General features: G+C 31.0%; 1 protein-coding gene across 1 annotated transcript in view; it reads left to right on the top strand.

Moving 5' to 3' along the window:
• The window catches only part of LOC129228527 (voltage-dependent T-type calcium channel subunit alpha-1H-like), a gene marked incomplete at its 5' end in the record, with an annotated part of 211680 nt that overhangs the window by 44335 nt on the left and 142648 nt on the right, over positions 1-24697 (top strand). Inside the window, 3 exons of the mRNA XM_054863207.1 lie at positions 9356-9527; positions 12061-12102; positions 21413-21695. Of these exons, the coding sequence (XP_054719182.1) occupies positions 9356-9527; positions 12061-12102; positions 21413-21695 (497 nt within the window). The remainder of the gene's footprint in view (positions 1-9355; positions 9528-12060; positions 12103-21412; positions 21696-24697) is intronic.

Below are 24697 nucleotides of genomic sequence, written 5' to 3' on the forward strand. Positions count from 1 at the left end.
TGAAAGAGTGATTTAGTTCTTTTACGCTGTGTAGACCACAATAAACGAGTTAGAGCTAACGCAGTAGAGAAAGTACTTAACTTTCTTTTACCCGAAGAGGTTTTCCGAGGGAACTTATTTATTTTACTTATCTAATGCTCATTTAAAATGCATTGATTACCAGACCGGATGTCCCATTAAGAATTCAAGAAAGAGCCGTCGCAACAATGCTTGTTCTATTGTTACTTTTTTCAATTATTTTTACGTATTCCGTTTCACGTAAATATTTACTAGTCATTTGTAACAAGCCATATCAAGAATAATTAATTTTCCAAGTAGTGCGTTGTGGATTTAATTTTAAAAGGAGTTTATTGTACTATAATTTCAAAAATATTGTTTTAACTACTTATTTTGTTTTTACTTTCAGTTATTTAGTTGTTTATTTATTTATTTATTTATTAAAATAAAGCTACCTAACGATACCTAATCTGCCTTATGAGGCTTAAAGAGGCCTACTAGTCTTATATGAATGGCTCAATTGCCAAATCTATTAACTCCACTTTAAAAAAAAATCCTCATTTCTGCTTTAATAGTGCTTCATTAATGCTTAGCATGTGAGTTTATAAATAAAAGATTTGGTTCAGTACATTTCTGACTATGTGATGGCAGAAAATGTAGCATGAAGGCGTATTGATTCCAATGGGTAACACCATCTTCTTTTTAAATATTCTCTACATTTTGTTTTATGGAGTTAGTCGATTTGGCAAGTGAGGCATCCATATATAGGTTATAACATAAGTTTTACAATTAAATACAGCAATCATACACATTAAGATTGAATAAACACTTTTGGCATGAAAAGTAAAAAAATTCCGAAATGCTACTGAGTATTTCCGTGTAACGTTTCGGGATTTCAATGGGTTTTATCCACTTACTGGAAAAATCACTTATCATTGTCAAAAGGTTTCCTGGAATTGCTACAAGTCGCACGAATGCAGACATCTCACTGTTGTAAAAAATACTTTTAGCTCCCAGTTTAAAGGTTAACTAAGCGTATTTATAAAGTGTATCAGCTTCAGTTCGATTAAGGTTTGTCCAGACTAATTAAGTTCACAAATGGAGCGTTTAAGTTCATGGGCAATGAACTTTTGCAAAAATCACAGGCAAAGCACAGTTCTTAATGCGTGCTTACACTTCTGTCTTAGTTGTGGTCATGTTCGCAATATTGCTGTTGGAACTTCCTTGGTAAATCAGGAAGGTGCCAAGCTTATATTATGCCTGCCTAAGTTTATCCGGAAGGTCCATAGACACGACTGGTTTAAAACGGGAAGATATCTAATCTTTCAGGAGGCTTCCAGGAAAATTTCAGAAAGGTTATTGAATTTTAGCAGAAAATGTTCCTTAGTTTTAAAAGATATGTTACTGGTAGAAATTGGGCATATCAACTGCCCATTATTTTCCAGGAACGTTTCTGAATTGTTTTTACAGTGTATAATTAAACAAAAAAAGTAGATTACTGTATACACGTGCTTGGCGGTTACAAAGAACAACTTTGGTCTGGTGTCGGATGTCTATTCATCCGTAGTCTTACTTTTTTTTCCATTGAAAAAGGGGTTCCATGTAACTCCGAGACTCGTGCATGTAGTAATCTGCAACTATTGTGCAATTATACCTTGTTATTTTTTTATTTTTGCAATTAATTACTCACAGTGTTAATTTAAATTCCAAAAAAAAAATAGCAATAATTTCTGAGTCATGTAAAATTTTCTTACTTCTTACAATCTGCCGTAAAGATTGCTTGACGGCGCAGTTGTTCACCTTTAATTGACTCAAGTTACCTTAAAAAAATAGTTGCTTGTAAATACTCATAGTATATTTTTCGCAACAGAATATGATAGTTTAAAGAGTCTATTACTAAGAAATAATGCAGTTAAAGTTGTAGACAAGTCACATGATATTCAGGCCTTAAAACAGATGCATTTTCTTACACGTGAGGTCCATGGGTAGCGTCATAACTCTGAAAAGATTAATAATGGTAATAATATTGTGGCGAATAACTTAGATTATACCTTATATTTCGAATTGATAGTCTTTCTTCGTTCACAATATTTTTACGATTTCTAACTATTGAATAAGTTAGGATAAACTGGACTTGGAAACTTGCATATAACTGATGGATGTGACTTTTATGCAAAGTCATTTTTGACGAAAGATGTTGAAATCCCCGTTATTAAGAGCAGTTTATTTTATTGATTGAAATATAATTAAAAATAGTTAATTTTTAGCCTATTTTCCCGAAAGGTAGTTTAAGAAATATGAAAAAAAAAGTAAATAAAAGGCAATGGCAGTGGATTAGATTTGCTACAAAAATATTGCTTGAAAATGAAGCAAATAGATATTAGGTCATATTATTGCAATGAAAACCGTAGATTAGTTTTCATGGTAGAAAAAATATGGGTATGTCTCGTACACTCCAGAAATAAGGAAATTAATTATCCGCCTCGGTCAGCGGTTGTATTTTTGTAGAAAAATTTTTGTTTGGGTGGCTTTTTTCTTTGTTTTATCTTCGCAAGATCACGTTAACCGTGAGGCAGAAAGTTGTGTAACTTCTGAAGTAATGTTTAGCTAACGGTTTTAATTTATACAGTAAACACACATTTTTTTTTTCTTCAACATTTTAACATATCTATTGCCTTTTCCGTTTCCTTTTTACTTTATCTCTACGTTGTATAAAATGAAATCTCCAAAAAGCGTCTGTGTGTTTGAACGCGCAAAACTAGAGAACTACCCGGTAGATTTCGCTGAAATTTTCACAGTTTGTTTCTTTAAGTCCGGAAAAGGTTCGCAGAAAGATAAATCCGATAAAAAGTTCTTTTTATTTTGTTCCAAGTTAGGCCCAATTTTCACATCAACTCCCGAATATGAGGGTTAAATATTACTTGTACATTTTAATATTACTTATCATTGGAAATGATAGAATTTTCCGTGTTTTGCGCAATTTGTTTCAATGCTCTAACTTAATTACGATGGGAGTTATTTGCCTTTTTAGCTCGAATATTTTTAAGCTTAGCTGAAGTTTAGGCACTACATTCTTTATTAAATCTATCAATAAAAAGGGAACGAATTGTATTACAGTTTTCTTTTTGATATCATTGGAAAAAGCGACATTTTTTACTCCAGATCTATATCGCCCTTTGGTTGAAAAACTGAGCTTCTATCTCCAAAGAAAAAAAATACACTGTTTTTTAAATCAAGTTCGAAAACTCTCATTTCCCTTCAAGATGTTTAACCATTTTATTTTTGCGTTTCCTTGGTTACGCAACTTGACTCCATTTTTTATTTCCATCTTTTTAATTTTCATTTCTTAAACTTATTTCATTTTATGTTTCCATGGTTATGATTTTTAAATCCATTTTTCTCATTTTAATTTCTAAAAAGTATTTTAATATCTGTCGTCATTGTTTGTAAGTAAAATTTCGCGTGATGTTTTTTTTTTAAATTAAGTCTGATCGTTGAATATACGTCACCTGAAAAATTTTTCTTTTCAAGGTAGATCGGGCAAAGCCGGGCAATGCAGCTAGTTACTATTATAACTTTCTTCATTTTTCTTTTCGCAATTGCTTTGCTTCCTGTCCTCTCACTTTCCTCTATGTACTTCCCCAATGTTTTTATAAGTTTTATCAATTTATTTTCATAGTCAGTCTCTTTTGAAGGCTAAGGTGTTAATGCCTGGCAGTTGTAAAAATAACCAGTATCTTTAAAAACAATAATACCAAAGCTTTTAGTTATTGAGTTTTGAGACGACACTTCTTGCAAGTGCAATAGAACCAAAATTCGAGAGGAAAAAATTGCTTGGTAAAAATTGTTCCTTGAAAATACGTGAGAACTCTGAAAATGAAATGCGTAACTGTTACAGAACCAGTTGAAAACTATTCTTCAAATAAAAGCATTACAGTCGACTCCAGCTACAACGTGATTCGGCCTACGCGAAAAGGCTATAACGCGAATTTTTCATGAGTAGCGAATTTTAGAGCTAACGCGAATTCCTCAACAACACTAATTCTTTTAGAATGAAGTATTTTTTTCCCTAATTATTAAAGTTCGTGAAATATAATGACATCTTAGTGGACTGTTTCATCAAAAGTTTGAAGATGGAAATAAAAAGGAAGTCTCTGCCAAAAAAAAGAAAAAGGTTAAGATTCTCGATATTCTTGAAAAACTACAAAACGTCGACGGTAAAACGACAATAAGTATGTGTGAATCTTCCATACGTACTATTAAAAATCAAAACAAAAAGATATGCGTAAAAGTTCATTACTTAGTTTCAATATTGAAGCTTGCAGAGTAGTGGCTAAGCAAAGCAAATATGTGTTATGAAAATGGAAGCTGCTCTTTTACTGTGTATTAAACACTGTAAAAACGATTCAGAAACGTTCCTGGAAAATAATGGGCAGCTGATGTGCCCAATTTCTGCCAGTAAAATACCTTGCGAAAACCATTAACGTTTTCCGCTAAAATTTAGTAACATTCCTGAAATTATCCCGGAAGCTTCCTAAAAAATTTAGAAATCTTCCCGGTTGAAGCCAGTCGTATTTCTAGAAATTCAGAAGAAACTTACGTAGATCCATTAAAAAGATCTATTCAGAAGCTTCCATAAGCAGTATCGCAAACATGGCCGAAGCCTGAATTGCAAGCAAGCATCGTACTCGCCTGCAATTCTTGCAAAGCAATGTCGTCCATACCTATTTGCTGCTTTTAGGAGCTTAATCAGCATGGCCAAGCCGCAATCGAATTGAAGCCGATACACATATAAACACACTCAGTCAGCCTTTAAACTGGTAGCTAAAAGTATTTTCCACAACAGTGAGAAATCTGCATTAGTGCATTTTTTAGCAATTCAGGAAAACTTTTGACGATGATACTTGATTTTTCCCGGAAATGGAGAAAAACCATTGGAATCCTGAAACGTTACACGGAACTACTCAGTAACGTTTCGGAGTTTTTTTACAGTGAAGAGTTCAGGAAGAGAGGCTGTTGCATAAATGGAAGCGTTACAAAAGAAAAGACGAAGTAAACGTATTTTTAAATGCATTGAAAAAGAATAATGATCTGATCATGAAGCATAAATCATCACTATCTTTATTTTCAACTCATGAATTTTATTACTGTATCTATTGTACAGTACTATTATAGTGCAGCTTTTATTATTACTGCATAATGTGCGTGCCATGTTGTTTTATTTTATGTCTTTCCCTCTCACTGATCATTCATTTTGTGCATCTTAAAGTATTTTATGTTGAATAAAACGGCTTTTTTTATTTTTTAAAAACAGTAAGTTCAGCTCTTTATGTAAGAAACTGTCTTAGTATAGTTGAGAAATGCTTTAAAGCAGTTTTTAGGGGTGTTCAACAGTGTCCAAAAAAATTTAGTATGTTTGTATAAAAAATTTAGCGTACATTTTTCTACAACGCGAAATTTCGATTTACGCAAGGAATCGTGGAACGCATTCCTTGCGTAAGTTGGGATTCGACTGTACTTAAAAATATCTTGCTTAGCATTTCTGTATGCTTGTTATTATAAATTGAAATTTGTTAATAATTTACACAATTTTCTTGGTGGTACTTCACCAATACCTTTCTCTGCCCATAGTTACCATCTGAAAGTTTTCACAATCACAATATCTCATACAATTATAACACTCATGGTTTTTACTATTCGCAGTTTCTTGACGGCACGTTTTGCAGTAGGACCAAAGAGAAAAAACAAAGTACTTAGTAAAAAATTATTTTTTAAAGAAACTTGAAACCTTTAAAAATAACTGAGGAACTGTTACTGTGTCAGTTGATATCAGTCATTTTTCAAATGAAAACACAATTTAAAATTAACTTTGCTTAAAATTTTAGTGTGAAATGTTCTTGCGTCTTGATATTTTACCATACCATCATTAGAAAATGCTAATCGTTATAAATTTAGATTTATACATTATTTGTTACAGTGATTCTGTGCATATAGTTTAAAGGACAACATAGAAAAATGCTTAAAAATTAAGATAAATAATTGAACTTAAAGGTAGAAAAATATAACAATTTTTTCTTTTGTGCCTCTAAGTGCACATTTGCTATGTTTCAATTAAAACTAGAAGTAATTAAGTTGGTGTTTTTTTCTCACTGTTACGCATAACAAGTTTTCCTGGAATCAGTATGAAAAAACTAAATTGAAGTTTCCTTTCACCCGACAATATGTATAACAGTTTTTTTTTTATTTCAAGCCAAAGGATAGATAAAATAATTTACTTGGAAATCCGCATATATATGATAACAAATTCACTGATCGAGTAAAGCTGACGTCATCAACAATGAAACTCGCGCCACGGCATGATAATTTGTAAGCATTTTTTTTTTTTTTTTTTTTGGTAGTGATTGACATCCAGGGAAATGCTTTATTTTGACAAGGCTGAACTGGATCCGGCAACTTAACCATTTTAGTGGTAAGACTGTCATTATAGGAATATGAAAAAACGAAAAATTGGTCATCAATAAACGCTATCTACTGGAGTTAAAAGTTAATCCACTGGAGTTAGGGTTAAAATGTCAACTGTCAAAATATATCACCTAACAGGCAATTACTTCGTTCAAATGAAGAAGCAATTTTCACCCGTCATACATTGACGGGCGATTTCCTTGTCTTTTAACAAATATTTTGCAGCAGGAACTTTAAAATATTTGACGTTTTTCAGAAAAAGTCTAAAAAGAAGAAGAACGAAGCTTGCATCTGGAATTTGTATGTTTCATTCATCCTAGATAGTTAAATGTGATCAAGTTTTACTTTCAGTTAATCTGTCGAAACACGAAAAATAGAAAAAGAATACGAGGGAGGGAGTCTTAGTGTTGTTAATTCAAAGAGGTTTGCATTCTTTCACCTACGCTCTGAAAGTTTCTGTGTTGTTTTGAGGCATAATAATTATTGTTTAGACTCATTTCGTCACAAAAAAGGACAATAATGTATTGCAGGAATTATTTATTTAAGGAAGTAATGAAGGTCTTTAGTTTCATAACATAATCGAATGCTTTTTTGACCAAAACTTTCTTCTTTTTGACTCTTTATATCTAAAATATAGATATGTCTCTTTGTTTTTGACCTACGCTGTAAAAAAATTCCGAAACGTAACTGAGTATTTCCGTGTAATGTTTCGAGATTTCAATTTTTATCCACTTCCTGGAAATATCAAGTTTCATCTTCAAAAAGGTTCCTAAATTGCTACAAGTTGTCCAAATGCAGACTTCTCTCTGTTGTAAAAATTTTTTTTGCTGCCAGTTTAAAGATTAACTGAGAGTATTTATATGGTGTATCGACTCAAATTTAATTACAACCCGTCCATGTTGATTAAGCTCCCAAAGAGAGTGAATAAGTATGGACTACATAGTTTTGCAAGAATTGCAATCAAGTGAGATGCTTGGTACTTCTTTGCAATTATGACTTAGCTTTGGCTATGTTTGCAATACTGCTTTTGGAACTATCTTGATAAATCATGAAGGTGTGCCCAGCTCTTATATTATCCCTACTTAAGATTACTTCAGAAACGTGACTAACTTTAAACGGGAAGGTTCTGGATTTTTCAGGAAGATTACTGAATTTTAGCGGAAAACGTTCTCGGTGTTTGCGAGACATGTAGCTGGCAGAAATTTGGCACATCAGCTGCCTATTATTTTCCAGGAAAGTTTCTGAATCGTTTTTAGAGTGTACTTTCCGTTAATAACGAGTACCAAACAGTACTTTAAGGCAACAGTGGATACATTTTTTTTTTCAATAATTGATCCAGATGCCTAAAACTTTGTATGCGTGTATATTTATTACATCTAAGACAGTAAAGGCACTTTGATGCAAATAAATAAATAAATAAATACTTTTTCAGAAATTTAAAAGTAAAAAAATAATATTAATAAACAAAAAACTCACAAGTTTCAAATTGCTCTATGCGTCCAAATTTTTTTTTCAAACTTTGTATTCCCACTTGTTTTTCAATCACTAGGCATAAATACATTAATGTAAGCATTACATGCAATGTTTTATGAGACAGTTTATAAAAAATGGCTGAAGAGAATTTATGTGAAATTTTCAGCAAATTTAGTGATTTTAACAACAAAAGAACTGAATTTCTAATTTTACATAACCGTCATTACTGAAATTCATGCATACAATGATAAAATTATAACTAGATATTATCTGAATGTATTTCCAAAGTTTTATTAAAATCCGATAAAAGTTGTGATGGAACATTTTAAGTTTAAGTTTTTGTATAAATAATGACAGCAGTGTTTACGCGCTGCAAAATGTAAACTGAGTGGCGTGATCACGGATGCTCAAAACAAAACTAACCCATAATTTGTAAATAATGCTTGGAATAAAAAAAAATCTTGTTGCCCTGAATACAGTAACCGATATAGTAGTAAAAAAAATGCCAAAAAAACTTTCGATTTTTTTATTAAATTTTCAGCACATTTAGTGTCTTCTTTAGCCTTAAAATAAAGTAAAATGATAAAAAGCATAAGTAAGCTTTACTTCCTGTAGAAATACCTTTGAATACATGGAAACGAAAAAAGAGAAAAAGGAAGAGAAAGAAATTACTAGTATGTTCTTAATCTGAGTGAGACGCATCTTGCGTTTCGTTAATCCGTCGACATCCCATCAAATAACTAACCAAACCTGCCTGATCATCACAACTATTTTTTTTTTCTTTTTTTCTCAAGCCGTAATTGTGTCAAGTTTTTTCTCTTTCTTTTTTTTTCTTTTTTTTTAACGTATAAAACATGTTGTGTCTCATTTTTATTCCAACCATAAACAGTCATTTTGGAAGCGAGATCATTAAGCAAAATAAGTTTCAACATCGTCCAATTCTAAGTTTTAATAGTTCCAAGTGCGATATATTTCTAATCATAACGGGTAGTTGTACTTAAATTCAACCATGAAAGATAATTTCGTTGCACAGCGATAAAACATATTTATGTTTGCAGTTTATGTCATGTTTCTTAAAAAAGTCAAGTTACATAATTATGTTATATAAGTCACTCTGGAATACTCATATACAAAGCTAGAAATACAAAATATAATGATTTTTCAACAAAAAAAAATTTTTTTTAACACCAGAAAACCTTTTGCAAAAAAAAAAAAAAAAAAAAAAAAAATCCACAAACTGATTTTAACAGATGACAATTGCTAAAAGCACTTTTCCAGATTTGTTCGAATAACTGTGACTGCAGTTTAAAACCTTTTCACTTGATAACAGAAAAATGAAAAATATATTACGTATATTTGTTTTTGTCTAAGATGTAATGTTTCTGTAGTAATCAAACATAATCAAAAATGTCTTTTTTCATAGGTATGAGGATTCTTGTGATGCTGCTTTTAGACACCTTGCCTATGTTAGGAAATGTGCTGTTGTTATGTTTCTTCGTCTTCTTTATTTTCGGCATCGTCGGTGTACAATTGTGGGCTGGCCTTCTCAGACAACGGTGCTATATCGAACTTCCTCCTAATGTTTCACTTCCCGGGTAAGAAATTATTTCTAAATAAAAATGTTAATTATTGCTGCTTCATTAAAATATTTTTATTTTCAATATTTAAGTGAAAAGATTGGTCTGATTGCATTTAATTTGCATTCATTGAATTAAACTGCAAAAAAAATATTGTTTTTAAAATTTTTATGTATTTTAGGTTTTTTCGCATTGTTAACTCTTTTTTAACAGATAACGATTTTCATTTTAAGCTAGATTTTTATGCAAATTACGCTGAAATTGAACTAAAAAGCTTAATGAATTAAAAGTTATAGAATTTATGACGATAAAATGTCCTTTACTTCATGTATTTTCCTTTTGAATCATTTCTTTCTGCAATTATATTTATGTTTTTAAATTTTTATGGGAACTAAAGCTATTATATACGTTTATTGCACTTTATCAATAAATCCATATTTTATTTTATTGACAACTTTAACAGTACAAGTTTGATTCAATTGGAAGTACTTTTAATCTTATTATATTTAATTTGGAATATTAAAATTTACGATTGTCTTTAATAGCTCAGTTTTTTAGCAGAAATAATGGGTTTAAAATTAAATGTAATGAAGTATAATGTAAATTTAATGTGTATAATGTAATGTTTACAGAGTAATATGCAAAACAAAAAAAATTGCCTTCATTGTTAAATACATTTAAATGCAAAACGTTGTCATTTGAAGGATTGCAGCTTAATTAATTTGAGCAAAATTATTTATTATAATAGTATTACAGGATTTGACGTTTCCTTTTATCACTGTAAAAAAATTCCGAAAAGTTACTGGTTATTTCCGTGGAACGTTTCGTGATTTCAGAGGTTTTCACCTATTTCCCCAAAAAATCAAGTATCTTCGCAAAAAAGTTTCCTGAATTCCTAAAAGATGCACGAATGCAGACCTTGCACTGGTGTGAAAAAAATTTTTGCTACCAGTTTAAATATTGACGGAGAGTGTTTATTAAGTGTATCGGCTTTATATTGTTTATGGCCCGTCCGAATTGACTAAGCTTCCAATGGGAGCAAATAAGTCACTGGATAGCTACAGAATTGCAGGCAAGGAATATGCTTGGTTCTTGCTTGCAATTTTCGCGTAGCTTGGCCGTGGATGCTCTATTATTTCTGGAGCTTTCTTGGTAAATCAGGAAGGTTCTAATCAAATAAATTAAACCTATTTAATTTTTCTAAAAGGTTTACTTCTGGCTTTAATAAGGGAGATTTCTTAATATTTCAGAAAGGTTACTGACTTTTATCGGAAAACGTTCCTGGTTTTTGTAAGATATGTTACTGGCTGAAATTGGGCACATCAGCTGCCTATTATTTTCCAGGAACGTTTCTGAATCGTTTTTACAGTGAAACGCCGATTCTGCTGTCATTGATAAATGTGAAAGTTTAATTTTGTAGCGATCTTTATGAAAATTGTATTCTGTAAAATATTGTGAATGTTAAATTAAATTGTACCAAATGTTTGGAAATAGTATTGCGAAAGTTCAAAGGCCATGTTCAATTTATCAATTTTCACTACAAACCGCATACATATAAAGGGTGTCCCACAATTAACGCAAGATTTGAATTTGCAGCCATTTTTGCAGTAAATTGTTGGCAACCCTAAAAAAGAACAATTTGACTGCTGAGAGTTTAGGGTTATTAAACATGGCGAGTGTTATACGATTTACACACACACAATAACGGTTTTCATTATTAAACAATTATTTCAAAAGTAATGAAAGTTGAGGCTGGTCAAGCGGTTACTGTTATTGACTCTCGATATCGCATCTGGGCTTGTTGTCATAGTACTTTGACTTCAAATAGCCCCATAAGAAGAATTCTAATGAGTTAAATCACACTGTCTAAGGTGCAGACTCTGATCACCGAAACGAGACAGTACACTACCAAGAAATGCCTCATGCAGTAATTGAATTGTTTCACTGGATATATGGTAGCATAACACACTCCCTTTTTACTAACCCTAAACTCTCAGCTGTCATATAGTTCTTTTTTCATGGCTGCCAACAATTTACGGCAAAAATTGTGGCAAATTCAAACCTTGCGTTAATTTTGAGACACTCTTTAGTAGTTTTATTATATGATCAGTTAAAGCACTATAACTTTTGGAAATTCTATTGTACCTAATTGCAAAATAATTTATCCTTAAATTGCAGTTGTTTGAAATAAATACCAGGTATCAGAAGTTAATTTTTACAAACGTATGTTATTATAAAACTGAACATCTTATCGTAAACTTACTTGATCATAAAACTTAACATATTACCGTTATATTATATTGTCGTACTTTTATGTATGATAAGTAAAACCGAAAAGATTTAAAATATATTTTTTAACATATTAATTCAGTTCTTATTCAATCGTAAGTTTTTCGTTAAGTTCTTAGGCCTAAATCTTTTGTTTTCATCCATTTAAGAATTATTTTTTTTAAATACCGAAAACATTCATCGAAAATAAAATGTTTTAATGTAGCCAAAAGGGATGGCGGTGCTTTAAGTTCAGTGTGACTTTTAACCATTTTCTTTCCAGGTATTTATCTCCTTATTACTACGAGAGAGTGAAAGTTCTTAAGTAAGATATTCCGCCATTTTCATTCATCAGCGCATGTAAGCAAAAAACACTAAATATGGAGATGTTTCAGGTCGCTGTTTTGTCATTTGTTGCTCATCTAATATTTTGTGAGCTGAAACGAAGACGAACTGGCTATAATCTTTAATTCGATATTCTCAATTTATTAAAACGTTCACTTTTAAAACAAATCTAAGACGACACTTATTACTTACGGGTAACGATCCGGGATATCAAAGGTTTACATGATTTTCCCGTGAAATTGGAGTTTTTTTCCGAGAATAATTCCTGAATCTCAACAAGTTTCAGGAATAACCAATTTAAACCGTAGTGAAAAACTTAATTATAGGATATTTACAACTTGGGTCCATAAAAACAGATGTTTTACCAAAATAACAATTAGCAGCATATCTACAGACATGCGCCAAAGTGCATATGGTTTTAACTCTCGTTATTTTGATAGTTTTCATATTTTGCATAATCGACAAACGTTTCTTAATCAGTGAATTTGTATAGTTTATGCTAGAATTTCTGATTTTTTTATTTAAAAATTATTTTTCATAAATATATCTGTTATTTTATGCACTTTTTATCCAATGAAATCGAAAATGCTTTGTTTAAAAACGTATTTCCCAAGTGACAAGTGAATGCATTCTTATTTCCTCGTTTTCTTGCATTGCTTATGAGCTGTTTTCTTGCGCTTTGCTGAATTTTAAGAACGAATTGGACGTTTTAGGAAATACTGAATCTTTTCAATTTGAATGCCAGAATATTATCACATATAAAACATTTAAGATGTATCCAAAAGGAAAAATTAAGTTATAAAACTATTGAAAATGAAACATTTTCTGATTTACTTGCGGCGCAGCCAGAATATACCATCTGGGGGGGGGGGGGGTGTAATGCCTCATACGTATGCATGAAATATACCAGAATTGTTAATGTAGCTTAAAACCACGGGCTCTGAAGTTTCTTCTGACTCCCCCCCCCCCCCCCGTGTGAGCCTGAGATACATACGTACAATGATACTTTTGTATTATTGACAATGTTAGGGATACATATGCCTAGGCATATACACATGCATATAAATAGATTTGTAGTTCGAAATGGAAAATAATCTTAAAAAAAGAATAATAATGTAACCATTCAAAACTCTGCAATAAATCGGAATCGTATTAAATTCCAAATGTAAGTCTGAAGAAGAAAATAAAATTTATTTTAAAGTAATCATTATTATCAAGTTATAACATTTACACAATTCTTTCAAAAATCTTTGCTTAACATATTAAGACCCAAATAGCACAGGTGAAGTTTCAAATATTTAAACTATTTTTAGATTATAAAAACATTTCCCTTCAAAGCCCACAAAAATTTCAAACACATTTTAAAAAGTAAGCCTTCGATTATACGACAGAAATTACCTAGCTACGTTTCTAGCTGCCATACAATGCAGTTTCCTCCCTCCATTGAGCTCTCATATCTTCGACACTTAATCCAAATTATTCATTTTCTTGACTCACATAAATGACTGCATTAGCGAAATTGAGCAACAAAGGACAGAATACGTGATCTTAAAGCATTCTTCATCAATATGAAATGAGTTAACCTATGAAAGCTTGATGCTTGGCTGTGCATCTAACAAATATTAATCCTTCGTTGAAGATGGCATGGTACTTGGCAGTAACTTCTAATCAGCATGTCTTACTGTTCAGGTTATCGTTTTGTGCTTTATAGCATGGCCTACTTATGACAACACGTGTCTGTGGTCGATATTGTTCATGCTTGTGAAGGATTGATGTTAAGAGGAGCGGTGAATTTGATTTTTTTTTTTTTTTTTTTTTTTGTAAAACTATTACATTATTTATTAATTTTTTTTATTTGTATCATTTTACATTTATTACATATGGAAAATGGTCAATTATTGCTTAAAACGCCCTAAATAGGCTCCAAATATGCTACGTTCCTGTTTCATTACATGGACTTTATGCAAAACATGGACTCTACTTCTTTGTAAAAAGCTGAAAATTTAAAGATTTCCATAAATAGTAGGAGAATGTGGGGCAAAGTAAAATATTTAAGATCACTTACTTTTTTTCAAAATGAACTAATTGGAATTTTGCTTTTAAAATTGCGGTACGTAAAGAAATAACCCTATATTTTATAATAAAACTTACGCTGAAACATGTTTTTAAATTTTTGACAGTAAATTTGTACTTTTTAAAAAAGGTGGAAATTTTTCCCTTCTTTTTTTATGGGGCAAAGTGAAAAATAAAACTTTTTTCTAGTGAAATATTTTCTATGCGATTGCAAAATATGTTTTTGATAGACAAAATGAGTAAATAAAAGAATGAATGAAGAAATTAAAATAAACTGAAACAATAAACGAATAAATAAATACAGAAATAAGTTAACACACGAGAAAAATTTAATAAATAAAAAATGCGAATGAAGAAGAAAATAAGTGAATGAATGAAGAAATATAAGGGAATCTTTTTATAAAAAAATTGAATGGAATAACAAATTAACTAATGCGTAAATGATTTTATAAAATATCGGATAAGTAAATGAAATTGACTGTTTCACGTTGCCCCATCCATTTTGCCCCGCACGCATTTGACTAACTGTACGAAGCATTTGAAATACAAATAAGCTTAATATAAGGCAAATAAATACTGTACCGTGTATTAGTAGGTCTCAAACATAATATTTAAAATATTAATAACTTTATCATTTAATAATAGCAAAAATACTTTTTGACTTAGAACTAAATATTACAGTATGAGTATCATTTTTTAAAAATTGCTTATGTTATCATATTCTTTGATTTTCAGAGGTAGTTTTTTCTTGACTGCAACAGACTACATGTGTTACTACATAGTTAAAATATTACTAGGCGGGTGATGCTAATTAGCTATTTCATTTTGCCCCATAGTCCCCTAATTAAATAAATTGTTTTGCACAATAACTGTCGTATCTCAAAAGCCACGTCAGTTACTTAACCAGAAATTTTATTCAAGCAATTTTCCTGGAAATCTTCAAAATTTTATTGCATTATATAGAATTAGAGTCTATCTTCATATAGTTTATGCAATGGAACAAGAATCTCTAACATTTGAAGTATTTTTATTATGTTTTGTGCAACAAAAGATTAATTTATCATAATGGAAATTCCCAAAAATGGATTATATTTTACATTTATGTCATTTGCATTGTTCGTTGAAAAAAACTCAATAAATTAACTAAGTTTGAAAACCACTAGATTGGATTTCATGTTTCAGTTGAAAAAATTAAACCGAAGTTAAGAATCTGAATATATTTATTTTTGCGTTTGTTGATGAACTTTGTTTTATTAATTAATTTATTTTTTATTTATTTATTTTTTATATATTTTTTATTTCTTTATTTATTTTTTGAACAGTCTTCTTCTGCTTTAAGTTAACCAGTGAAATTGAGCAAATTAACCTTCTTCTTACATCAGTCTTCATAAGCATAATGTGACAAATACATGTAAATTGTCCATTTGTGCTTCTATCTTGTTCTTCCTGTATCCCAAGTTACGTGAAGTGATCTTTCTAGATGTGTGATTGTGTGTAGCTGTATTTCGTATGTCAAAGTTTTGTGGAGTCTAATAGTGTTGTGTGCTTAGTTGAAAAAGTGATTTTAGTTTTCATCATAGCAAGCAACAAAAGTAATTATAATTTGTTGCTTGATTACTAATAAATGAGTTTGGTTCTGAAGTTTACCAATACATTACTTACGTTATCGTTTAGATGGAAATGAAACCCCAATTTTTATATGTACTTCCTAACTGTAAAGGTATTTATGACTTCATTATTGCTGCAGAATAGAATTAAGTGAAAGAAAAACTATTTGTGGCATTTCCACGGAAAAACCGCCATTTTGTCCCACACGTGACAGCTAATATACTTCATTAAAAGTTAGTAATTTTAAAATGTAATAAACAAATGTTTTGCTAAAAGAATCACACACATGTTACCACTTTCTTTAGAAACATTTTGTTAAATTTCTTTTTGAATTATTATTTTTAATAAAATACATTAGCTGCCAAATGCGGGACAAATTCGTGTAATAGCTCTTTGTGGTTTTCTGTTTATGAGTTTTCAAACGTAACATCTGTATATAACGCATTATTAACAATAATGAATTATTTTAATGAACATTAGTATAATTTACTGGGAATCCACAAGAAAATTTCTTAGTTGAAGTCACGGAATTAATGATAATTATGGCAAGAATTAATGAATGTAAATATTTTATAAGCACATTAAATTCACACAAGTATTTGTTTCTTATCTTACAAATTTTAAGACGAAATGCATGTTAAATAGAGTAAACAGACCATTGAATGAACATACCTCAAAGAATGGACAACTCGTGATTATTTTAAATGAGGTTTTAGATGCTTTTTCTTACAGAAATTGGCAACAATAACTTCCTAATATACAGCAGCAAAAAGGAAACAGTTAGAAAACGCTGTTTTTGTTTACAGGTTAAACGTGTTCATACACTAGATTGACGTACATTTTTCATTTCAAAAACCAAAAAAAAAAACTGACAGACAACTACAAGTTATTTTATTTCCTAAAAATTAATTATCTGTATCAATTGAAGTATTTTTATTGTCATGTATAAAATACTAGTTTTTAAAGATACATTATGATTTTTTTTAAAACGTAATTGCGCTTAGGGATTGACTTGCTGTCCAATCCATGCCATATTGTTTTTTATATGTATTACCTGAAATATAATTTATAAGTATATTTAAATAAAAAAATATATTATTCACACATTTTAGCTTAAATAAATATTAGTTTCAAGTCGATTTATGTTTCTGATAAAAGTTTCAAAGATTTTAAAAATAGAATTGGTATTCAAATAACGAAATATTTAATCTTTAATATTATGTATGTTCTTGTGGCAAATTTTCTCTTTTTAGAGTATTTAGATTTTTACATCCAGTTTATGTCAAATTTCACTTATTCAATAACTTTCATTTGGTGCACTTTTAAAGTCAACGTTAAAATTCCGAAGTTAAAGATTTATTCAGCTATTATTTGCGAGCTGTAAGGGTAAAGATAAAAACTGATCTATTTTTCTAATAAGTATTAAAAAATATTTGCACGCTGACTAACTACTACATACTAGACAACCAAAGCAATATTCAAATACATATGCATTTTTTAAAAACTTTGTTTTCAACATTCTAGGCCAAATATTTCTTTGAACATTTTACTTTTTTCTACTTTTATGTATAACATACTTTTCAGTTTTTTTGCAAATATTTAATCTGCTTTTTTTTTTCTTTTGGCAATTAAGCTTTATACTTGCCAATAATTTTGGGCATAAGCGAAAAAATTTTCTTCTGATGTTTTTTTATTATTATTATTATTATTTTCTTTTTTTTTTTAAGGCAATAAGAGAGGCAGTGGGGGAATTCCCCTTTTTTTCTTCCTCTTTTCTGTGCATGTAAAGTAGTCGCTTATTTTTCAAATTCATTCTTTGTTCCTTTTTTTGCAAAGTTATATTTGTTATTAATTTTTGTTGTAAATTCTACAGTATCTTCTTAAAATGCGGTTTTACTGAACTAAGTCGATTTTCAAACTCCGTAATTCAGCTCAAATAAAGATTTAAACATTCACCGTTTTTTTTTTTTTTTTTTTTTTTTTTTGACTTAATTATTAATTATGCTAAACTTCTGGTAATTGTTCAATGTACAAAGCTTCGATTTTTTTTAAACTCATTCTTATATGTTTAGCCATTTATTTTCATTAATACTTTAAGTCAGATAAGTTATTTTTTAACAGTAATAATGTAACATTATCATTAAAATTACACTCATAAATATCCCGGCACATATAAAATGAATTTATTTTTAGCCCATAATTGTACTTTACTTTTCGTCACGAACAGCAAAATAAATTGCTTAAAATATTTGCTTATTTGTATTTTGATTATTGCTATATAACTTATTTGTTAAAATCAGTTAACTTGTTGAGTAAATTGATTTATCGCTAAAATTTAAATTTATTATATTATTCCTTCTAAAATCCGCAGTCAAAAAGGATATTTTAAGCGTATTTAGATATTTTTACATAAACCACCAATAAAAAAAGTCAATAACTTCCCAGTGATACGTCTTCCCAAGGCGTCAATCAAAGCAGATGTATAATAAAAGAGATAAATTAAATGTATTTTTACTTTATATGAAACCAACATTCAAAATACAAAAAATGGAGAACAAACGCAAAAATAATGCCGGCTCTTTAAACAGTATAATTTTTTTATGATTATACACCTACTTTTAATGTTATTCCCGGGGTTTAAAATTGTCCCGTCAATGATTTTCATACATTGAGTTTTCATTATGCCTTTGTTTATAACTTGCATTTTAATTACAACCAGTAATTTCGATTGCACAAACATTTGAAAGTGATAGTTTTGCATACTAATTCATTCAATACAACCAGCTCAAACTTGAGCACAAAATTCATTACGTTGGCAATAGAACAAAACTAGAACAAAAACGTTGGCAATAGAACGAAACTAGAACAAAACATACAAACGATTTCCATTTGTCTCTGCCTATGCTGTAGCACTGTTAGTCACTAGAAGTTAAATCGCAGATATCACAAATTTGCTCTAGCAACTGCGCTTGCGCGCGGACTTCAGCTCATTTTAAAAGTCTTCCTCCAATTAATTACAAATATTTCATCTCTCACAACTCGCTACAAAACGCGGATACAAACACTCATATTTCATACATTTTAAAAATGCATTATGTGTTACGTTTGTGTTAAATGCATTAATTTAGAACATAAGTAAACCAATAAATATTGAAGTGCCATTTTTTGCTTTAAATTATAAAGTATACCAGTTAGATGTATAGATATACTGTATCCATATTCATATCCATAGTTTCATGTAATATTTTGTGAAAATATTCTACTCGTATTCATTGATATGTTGCTCTGTTGTATTGGTAAACGCATGCAACATGGAATCTTAAAACAGAATACCCACACTGTAAAAAAATTCCGAAACGTTATTGAGTATTTCCGTGTAACGTTTCAGGATTTCAATTGTTTTTATCCACTTCTTGGAAAAATCAAGTAACAGTGTCAAAAAGTTTCCTGAATTGCTATAAGTTGCACAAATTCAGACTTCTCACTGTTGCGAAAAATATTTTTAGCTCCCAGTTTAAAGATTAACGGAGCGTATTTATAAAATGTATCCGTTTCGGTTTAATTGTGTTTCGGTTTAATTTCGGCTTAATCGTCCATGCTGATTAAGCTCCAAAAAGGACGAATAAGTATGGGCTACGTGGCTTTGCAAGAATTGCAGGCAAGCAAAAGTCCCGATACTTGCTTGCAATCCTGGCTTAGGGAGCCACCTAAAATTAGTCTAAAGTTTCAGAAACGAGACTGGCTTCGAATTAGAAGATTTATGAAATTTTCAGGAGGTTTCTGGGATGAATTCAGGAAGTTTACTGAATTTTAGCGGAAAACGTTCCTGGTTTTTTTAAGGTATCTTGCTAGCAGAAATTGGGCACATCAACTACTCATTGTTTTCCAGAAGCGTTTCTACAGTGCAATGAGCTAGCGCGCAAGCGCAGTTGCTGTGGCAAATTTGTGATATCCGCGATTTAATGTCTAGTCTGTTAGTCAGGGCTGCAACACGAAGTAAGCTGACAGGAAGCGAATTTGATCTTTGGAGGTTTACATGCATTTCAATGATCAATCTTCTTGGTGAGTGTGGAACAATTCTTCCTCTTGCTCCCCACATTTTTTTTTTTTTTTTTTTTTTTTTTTTTTTTTTTAGTCTTTGAGCAGAATGAGTTGTAAAAAAAGCTTTAAAATTTCATCGACTTAGAACTAAACCAATAATGTTTAAGAGAAAGGTAAATTATCATAATTTTTACATAGTTTAGTTAAGACATTTAGGAATGATGTATACTACTGGGCTAGCACAAAAGTGGTGTCTGCACATTTCATCAAAACTGAGTTACGGTCACCTGGTGCTTTGTCACACATTTCACCTAAATACAATGTTTTATGGTCATTTATCAGTAGGAAATATTTTTTTTTTTAAATCTAAAAAAGTTGCATTCGAATCAAATAATTGCAAGCACGAAATTTTACACAGCAATTTCTCATTTTGAATTCAGCTGCAGATATGACTTTTGCGCTTAGCACGGCAGCATAATCGACAGACACGTGATAGGGGTGCTGAAAGATTACTTTGTTACTCAAATAGGCTCCACTTTACAAAACACTAGTCATGTGTCATACCGTAAAACCTGTAAAGTTGACCACCCTTGTAAGTTGACCACCTATCTAAGTTGACCGCTATTTTCAGGCACAGAATTAGATCTATATCATATAATTCAACGTCTATAAGTTGACCACCTATTTCAGTTGACCACTAAAGTAGTGCACCGCAAGTGGTCAACTTACACAGGTTTCACTGTACTTTCTAAGAAAGTGAAGTACCAAGAGTTGACATGTATCCTTTACTTAAAGGCTCAAAATTTCTTAAACAGAAAGTTATCATGAACTGTAGTTTAATAAACTGTATTAGCGCTTAAATTTATTAGTTTATTCAGTACACTGTAAAAAAATTCTGAAACGTTACTGAGTATTTCCGTGTAACGGTACAGGATTTCAATGATTTTTATCTACTTCCTGGAAAAATCAAGTATTTTCGTCAAAAAGTGTCCTGAATTGCTACATTGATGTATCAAATGCAAATTATTTTCACTATTGGGAAAAATATTTTTAACTCCCAGTTTAAAGATTAACTGAGCATATTTATAAAGTGTATCGGCTTCAGTTCGACCCCGGACCGTTCATGCTGATTAAGCTCTCAAAGAGAGCAAATAGGTACGAACGACGCGAAATTGCTTGCAAGAATTGTAGGCGAGTACAATTATCGGTACTTGCTTGCAATTCTGGATTAGCTTTGGTCATGTCTCCAATACTGCATATGGAGCTTCTTAATAAATCAGGAAGACGATAAGTTATTATATTATACCTACGTAAGTTTTCTCTAAAGTTCAGAAACACAAGTTACTTCAAACGGGAAGATTTCTGAATTTTTCAGGAAACTTCCGGGATGATTTCAGGAATGTTACTGAATTTTAGCGGAAAACGTTCCTGTTTTTTGCAAGACATGTTATTGGCCGAAATTGGGCACATCAGCTGCTCATTATCTTCCAGGAGCGTTTCTGAATCGTTTTTACAGTGTAACTTTCAAGTGATTTTAATTCATTTTGATCAAAACTTCATCAATGCAGCCCCGTATCAACATATTACCAAAGCCTTGAAGCAGAGAAGGACTACATTTGCAGCTTAGATAAGGATAATGGAGTCCACAGGTGCTCAGAACTGCCACAAGCTCGGTATGGCGGGAAACAATGCAACGGTACGGCTCTTCCATTCGCTGACAATGTTCCAATGAATGGGTCCTGCGTGAACTGGAACCAGTACTACACATATTGCCGTGCTGGTGACAGAAACCCCTTCCAAGGAGCTATATCGTTCGACAACATTGGGTTGGCCTGGGTAGCAATATTTTTAGTAAGTACCAATCGTTGTTCTGTTTTCTTCAATTTTTTCTCATAGTTTTTGAAAAATAGTTAACATGCTTAAAGTGCTCAAGCAATGTTAGATTATTAAGTAAATTACAGCCCTATAGCCAGGGCTAAAGCAGAAATACATGAAATACACCGCCAGCTCAGTCAGTCGGTGTATTTCATGTATTTCTGCCTTAGCCCAGGCTATAGGGCGGTAACGTACTGAATATACCTGCCTTGCCTTCAATATTCGAGATGTACCGAATCATTGCTTCGGTCACTCGTCTGGTCAGTGCTAAGTCTGTATTAGCTACCAATTTGTTTGGCACTCCTTAAGAGGTGTTCCACTCCCCAGCTCCGTCAATCCTATGCCGGGCTGATGAGTGCTAATAAGCACGAAACTGCAGGCCTCGGCTGATTGTGACTGAGCTGAAGATGTATTTCAAGTTTGATTATTTTCTGCTTCTTCTGAGTCAACTGTTTTTTTTTTTTTAATTGTACGATTGGTTAACCTGACTACTAAATTTTTGATAGTAAAAAAACAAGTTACTTGCAAAGGATCATTTAATTCTTCTGCAAACAAAAGGCATTTTGAACACAAGTGTTTAACATTTTTAAACTGTTAAACACTCACAAACTAATAGCTTTGTTATGTGATTGAACTATGGCCAGTTTGATCTATGATTTTTTTCAATCACTGGCCGTTTCCAAGTAGAAATTCAAGCATAATAATGTTTGTAATGAGTGTAAATTATATATCATTATATTCACTGCATTTCATGTATAAAGTACTGCTGATCAGATCTATTTTTCTAAACTCTACGCTGATACGAATGATAAGAGTCATAAAACAGAGATTTATTCCTCTTAAAATCAAACTGATATTAAATGTAATAAATTAATGATGGCTTTTGCAATTCTGCTGTAATTGGCAGCATGGACTTCCATTATTTGACTTAAGGCAGAAGGCTGTAACTATTGAATGATGTAACAACTGCTGTGCTCCAATAAAATATACAGTAGACTTGTCACTTTCAAAAAAAAAAAAAAAAACACTGTAAGAATTTTTAAAAAAATACTAAGATTTATGAAATTTTTTGTGTTGTTACGTTAAATTATTTTTATCTGTTTTACTTTTTCAATGACAATTTTTTTTTTCAAGTTAAGTTACGTTTTATTAGTTTTAATAATAAAATTTCTTTCGGTCAATTAAAAGTAGCAAACTTTATGAGGTAAAGCATGTTAATTCAAATCAATTGTAATTAGTTGTTTTAAGATTATAACCTTACTGTCTGACCACGGATTGTAGGGATAGACAGACATCCGTTTTACAGCCGAAAATGGACGAATCTATTATTTTTTTTACCGATGTCATTTTTTAAAGAAGCAGAGTCTCATTCAAATGAGCGGAATACGGGCATCAAATTTTACTTTTCCCCCTTATTGACATAGATTCGTTTTATCTGGACGTTTGAAAAATCCATGCAATCCGTGGTTGGACAGTAGTCGTAATTGCAAACTAGAACCTAACCCTTGAGCCCTCAGTTTTTGTATAGAAAGTTTTAGTAACATATCAACAGTTTTTTTACCCTTCCCTTTTGTTCTCACTCCTTTGGAAAAAAATTTTAAAACTTAAAATCGATGAAAGTATAAGTAACTTATCCTTTAAAACAAACATAAAAAATCGATTGAGTCTCAATTTATAAAGCGTTTCATGTATAAATTTTCTAAGCATGAATACGAAGAATGATGAAAACTATCGGAAAACCGATTTTCTTTCAAGATTCTTCTTCAGCCGTAAATGAAGTCTGAAAATTCTAACGATCCTAAAAGCAAAAAATTGAGAATTTTAACGCCAAGGGCTCCATTATGGACAAAAGAGAGCTTAATAAGAACATTTTATCTTTTCATCCAGATTCGAAATCATTCGTTTAAATACTTAACGCAGTTTTTCTTTATTGTTATTATTTATTTGAAGAATTGCATCGGAATTGTTAAATTCGCTCCATCGAAATCAATGTAATCAATAATGTATTTATTACAGAGATTTTACAGATTAATTAATTCAGCCAAGCATTCGCTTGTCAAGTGCATGAACTTGTTTAAAAATTTAAATTTTCAGATAATTAAAGAATTTTGGGATCTTTTTCCTGTGTTGTGTTATTGTTTCATATTTTTATTGATTTCTTTATTCACGCATTTATTTCTTTATTTATTTTCTTTTCTTTATTTTATCTTTTCCTCGAAGAAAAAAAAATAGTGCTTTTCTATATTATTTTTTCAATTTTGACTCAGTGATCTTTGAAGTACTCGATTCAGTGTAACATAATTTCTAATCGTATTGTATTGAGGAATTATATTGACTGGTAGTCAAAGAAAGCTGTAAAACTATTTCTTAAAAAAAAAGCGATGCTTCCAAAACGGTACTCAAAAGTGCTTCCAATGTTTTCTCAAATGTACCCCAAATCTATTCCCAAATGAGCACCTAATCTAGCCTCAAATATATTAACAAGTTTAAATTTTACAAACATCCTAAGCGGTACGCGTTCGGCAAGCTTTCGAACTTTGGAACACCTTATTGTGTTTCAGTGCATTTTCTTTTTAACGGAGCACAATCGGTGCACACGCTTTAGCGTACATTCAGATAACTGGAACAATTTTTCTGAAGTAAAGTGTTTCTGATGTGTCATGGGATTTTGCTATACTTATAAACAGGTTGAATTGGTTATTCATGATATTGATTGTTCTTGAATTAACATTATCACAGACCCAAAAGAAAGCAGTTTACATTTGGGTCATTGATTGAAATTGTCTACCCTCTGCTAAGAATACCCAACATAATTTCCCTGGGTTTGAGATTAAAGGAAATTTCACAGCATAGATTTGCAAACTTAACTTTCACACAATAACGAATACCTCATTACTCAATATTCTTAAACAGTAGCAATCGATTTATTTGGTATTAATGATATATACATTAAAAATGTATGCTTGTGAAATCAACTA

Source organism: Uloborus diversus, chromosome 8, assembly GCF_026930045.1.
Source record: "Uloborus diversus isolate 005 chromosome 8, Udiv.v.3.1, whole genome shotgun sequence".
NCBI classification, from domain to species: domain Eukaryota; kingdom Metazoa; phylum Arthropoda; class Arachnida; order Araneae; family Uloboridae; genus Uloborus; species Uloborus diversus.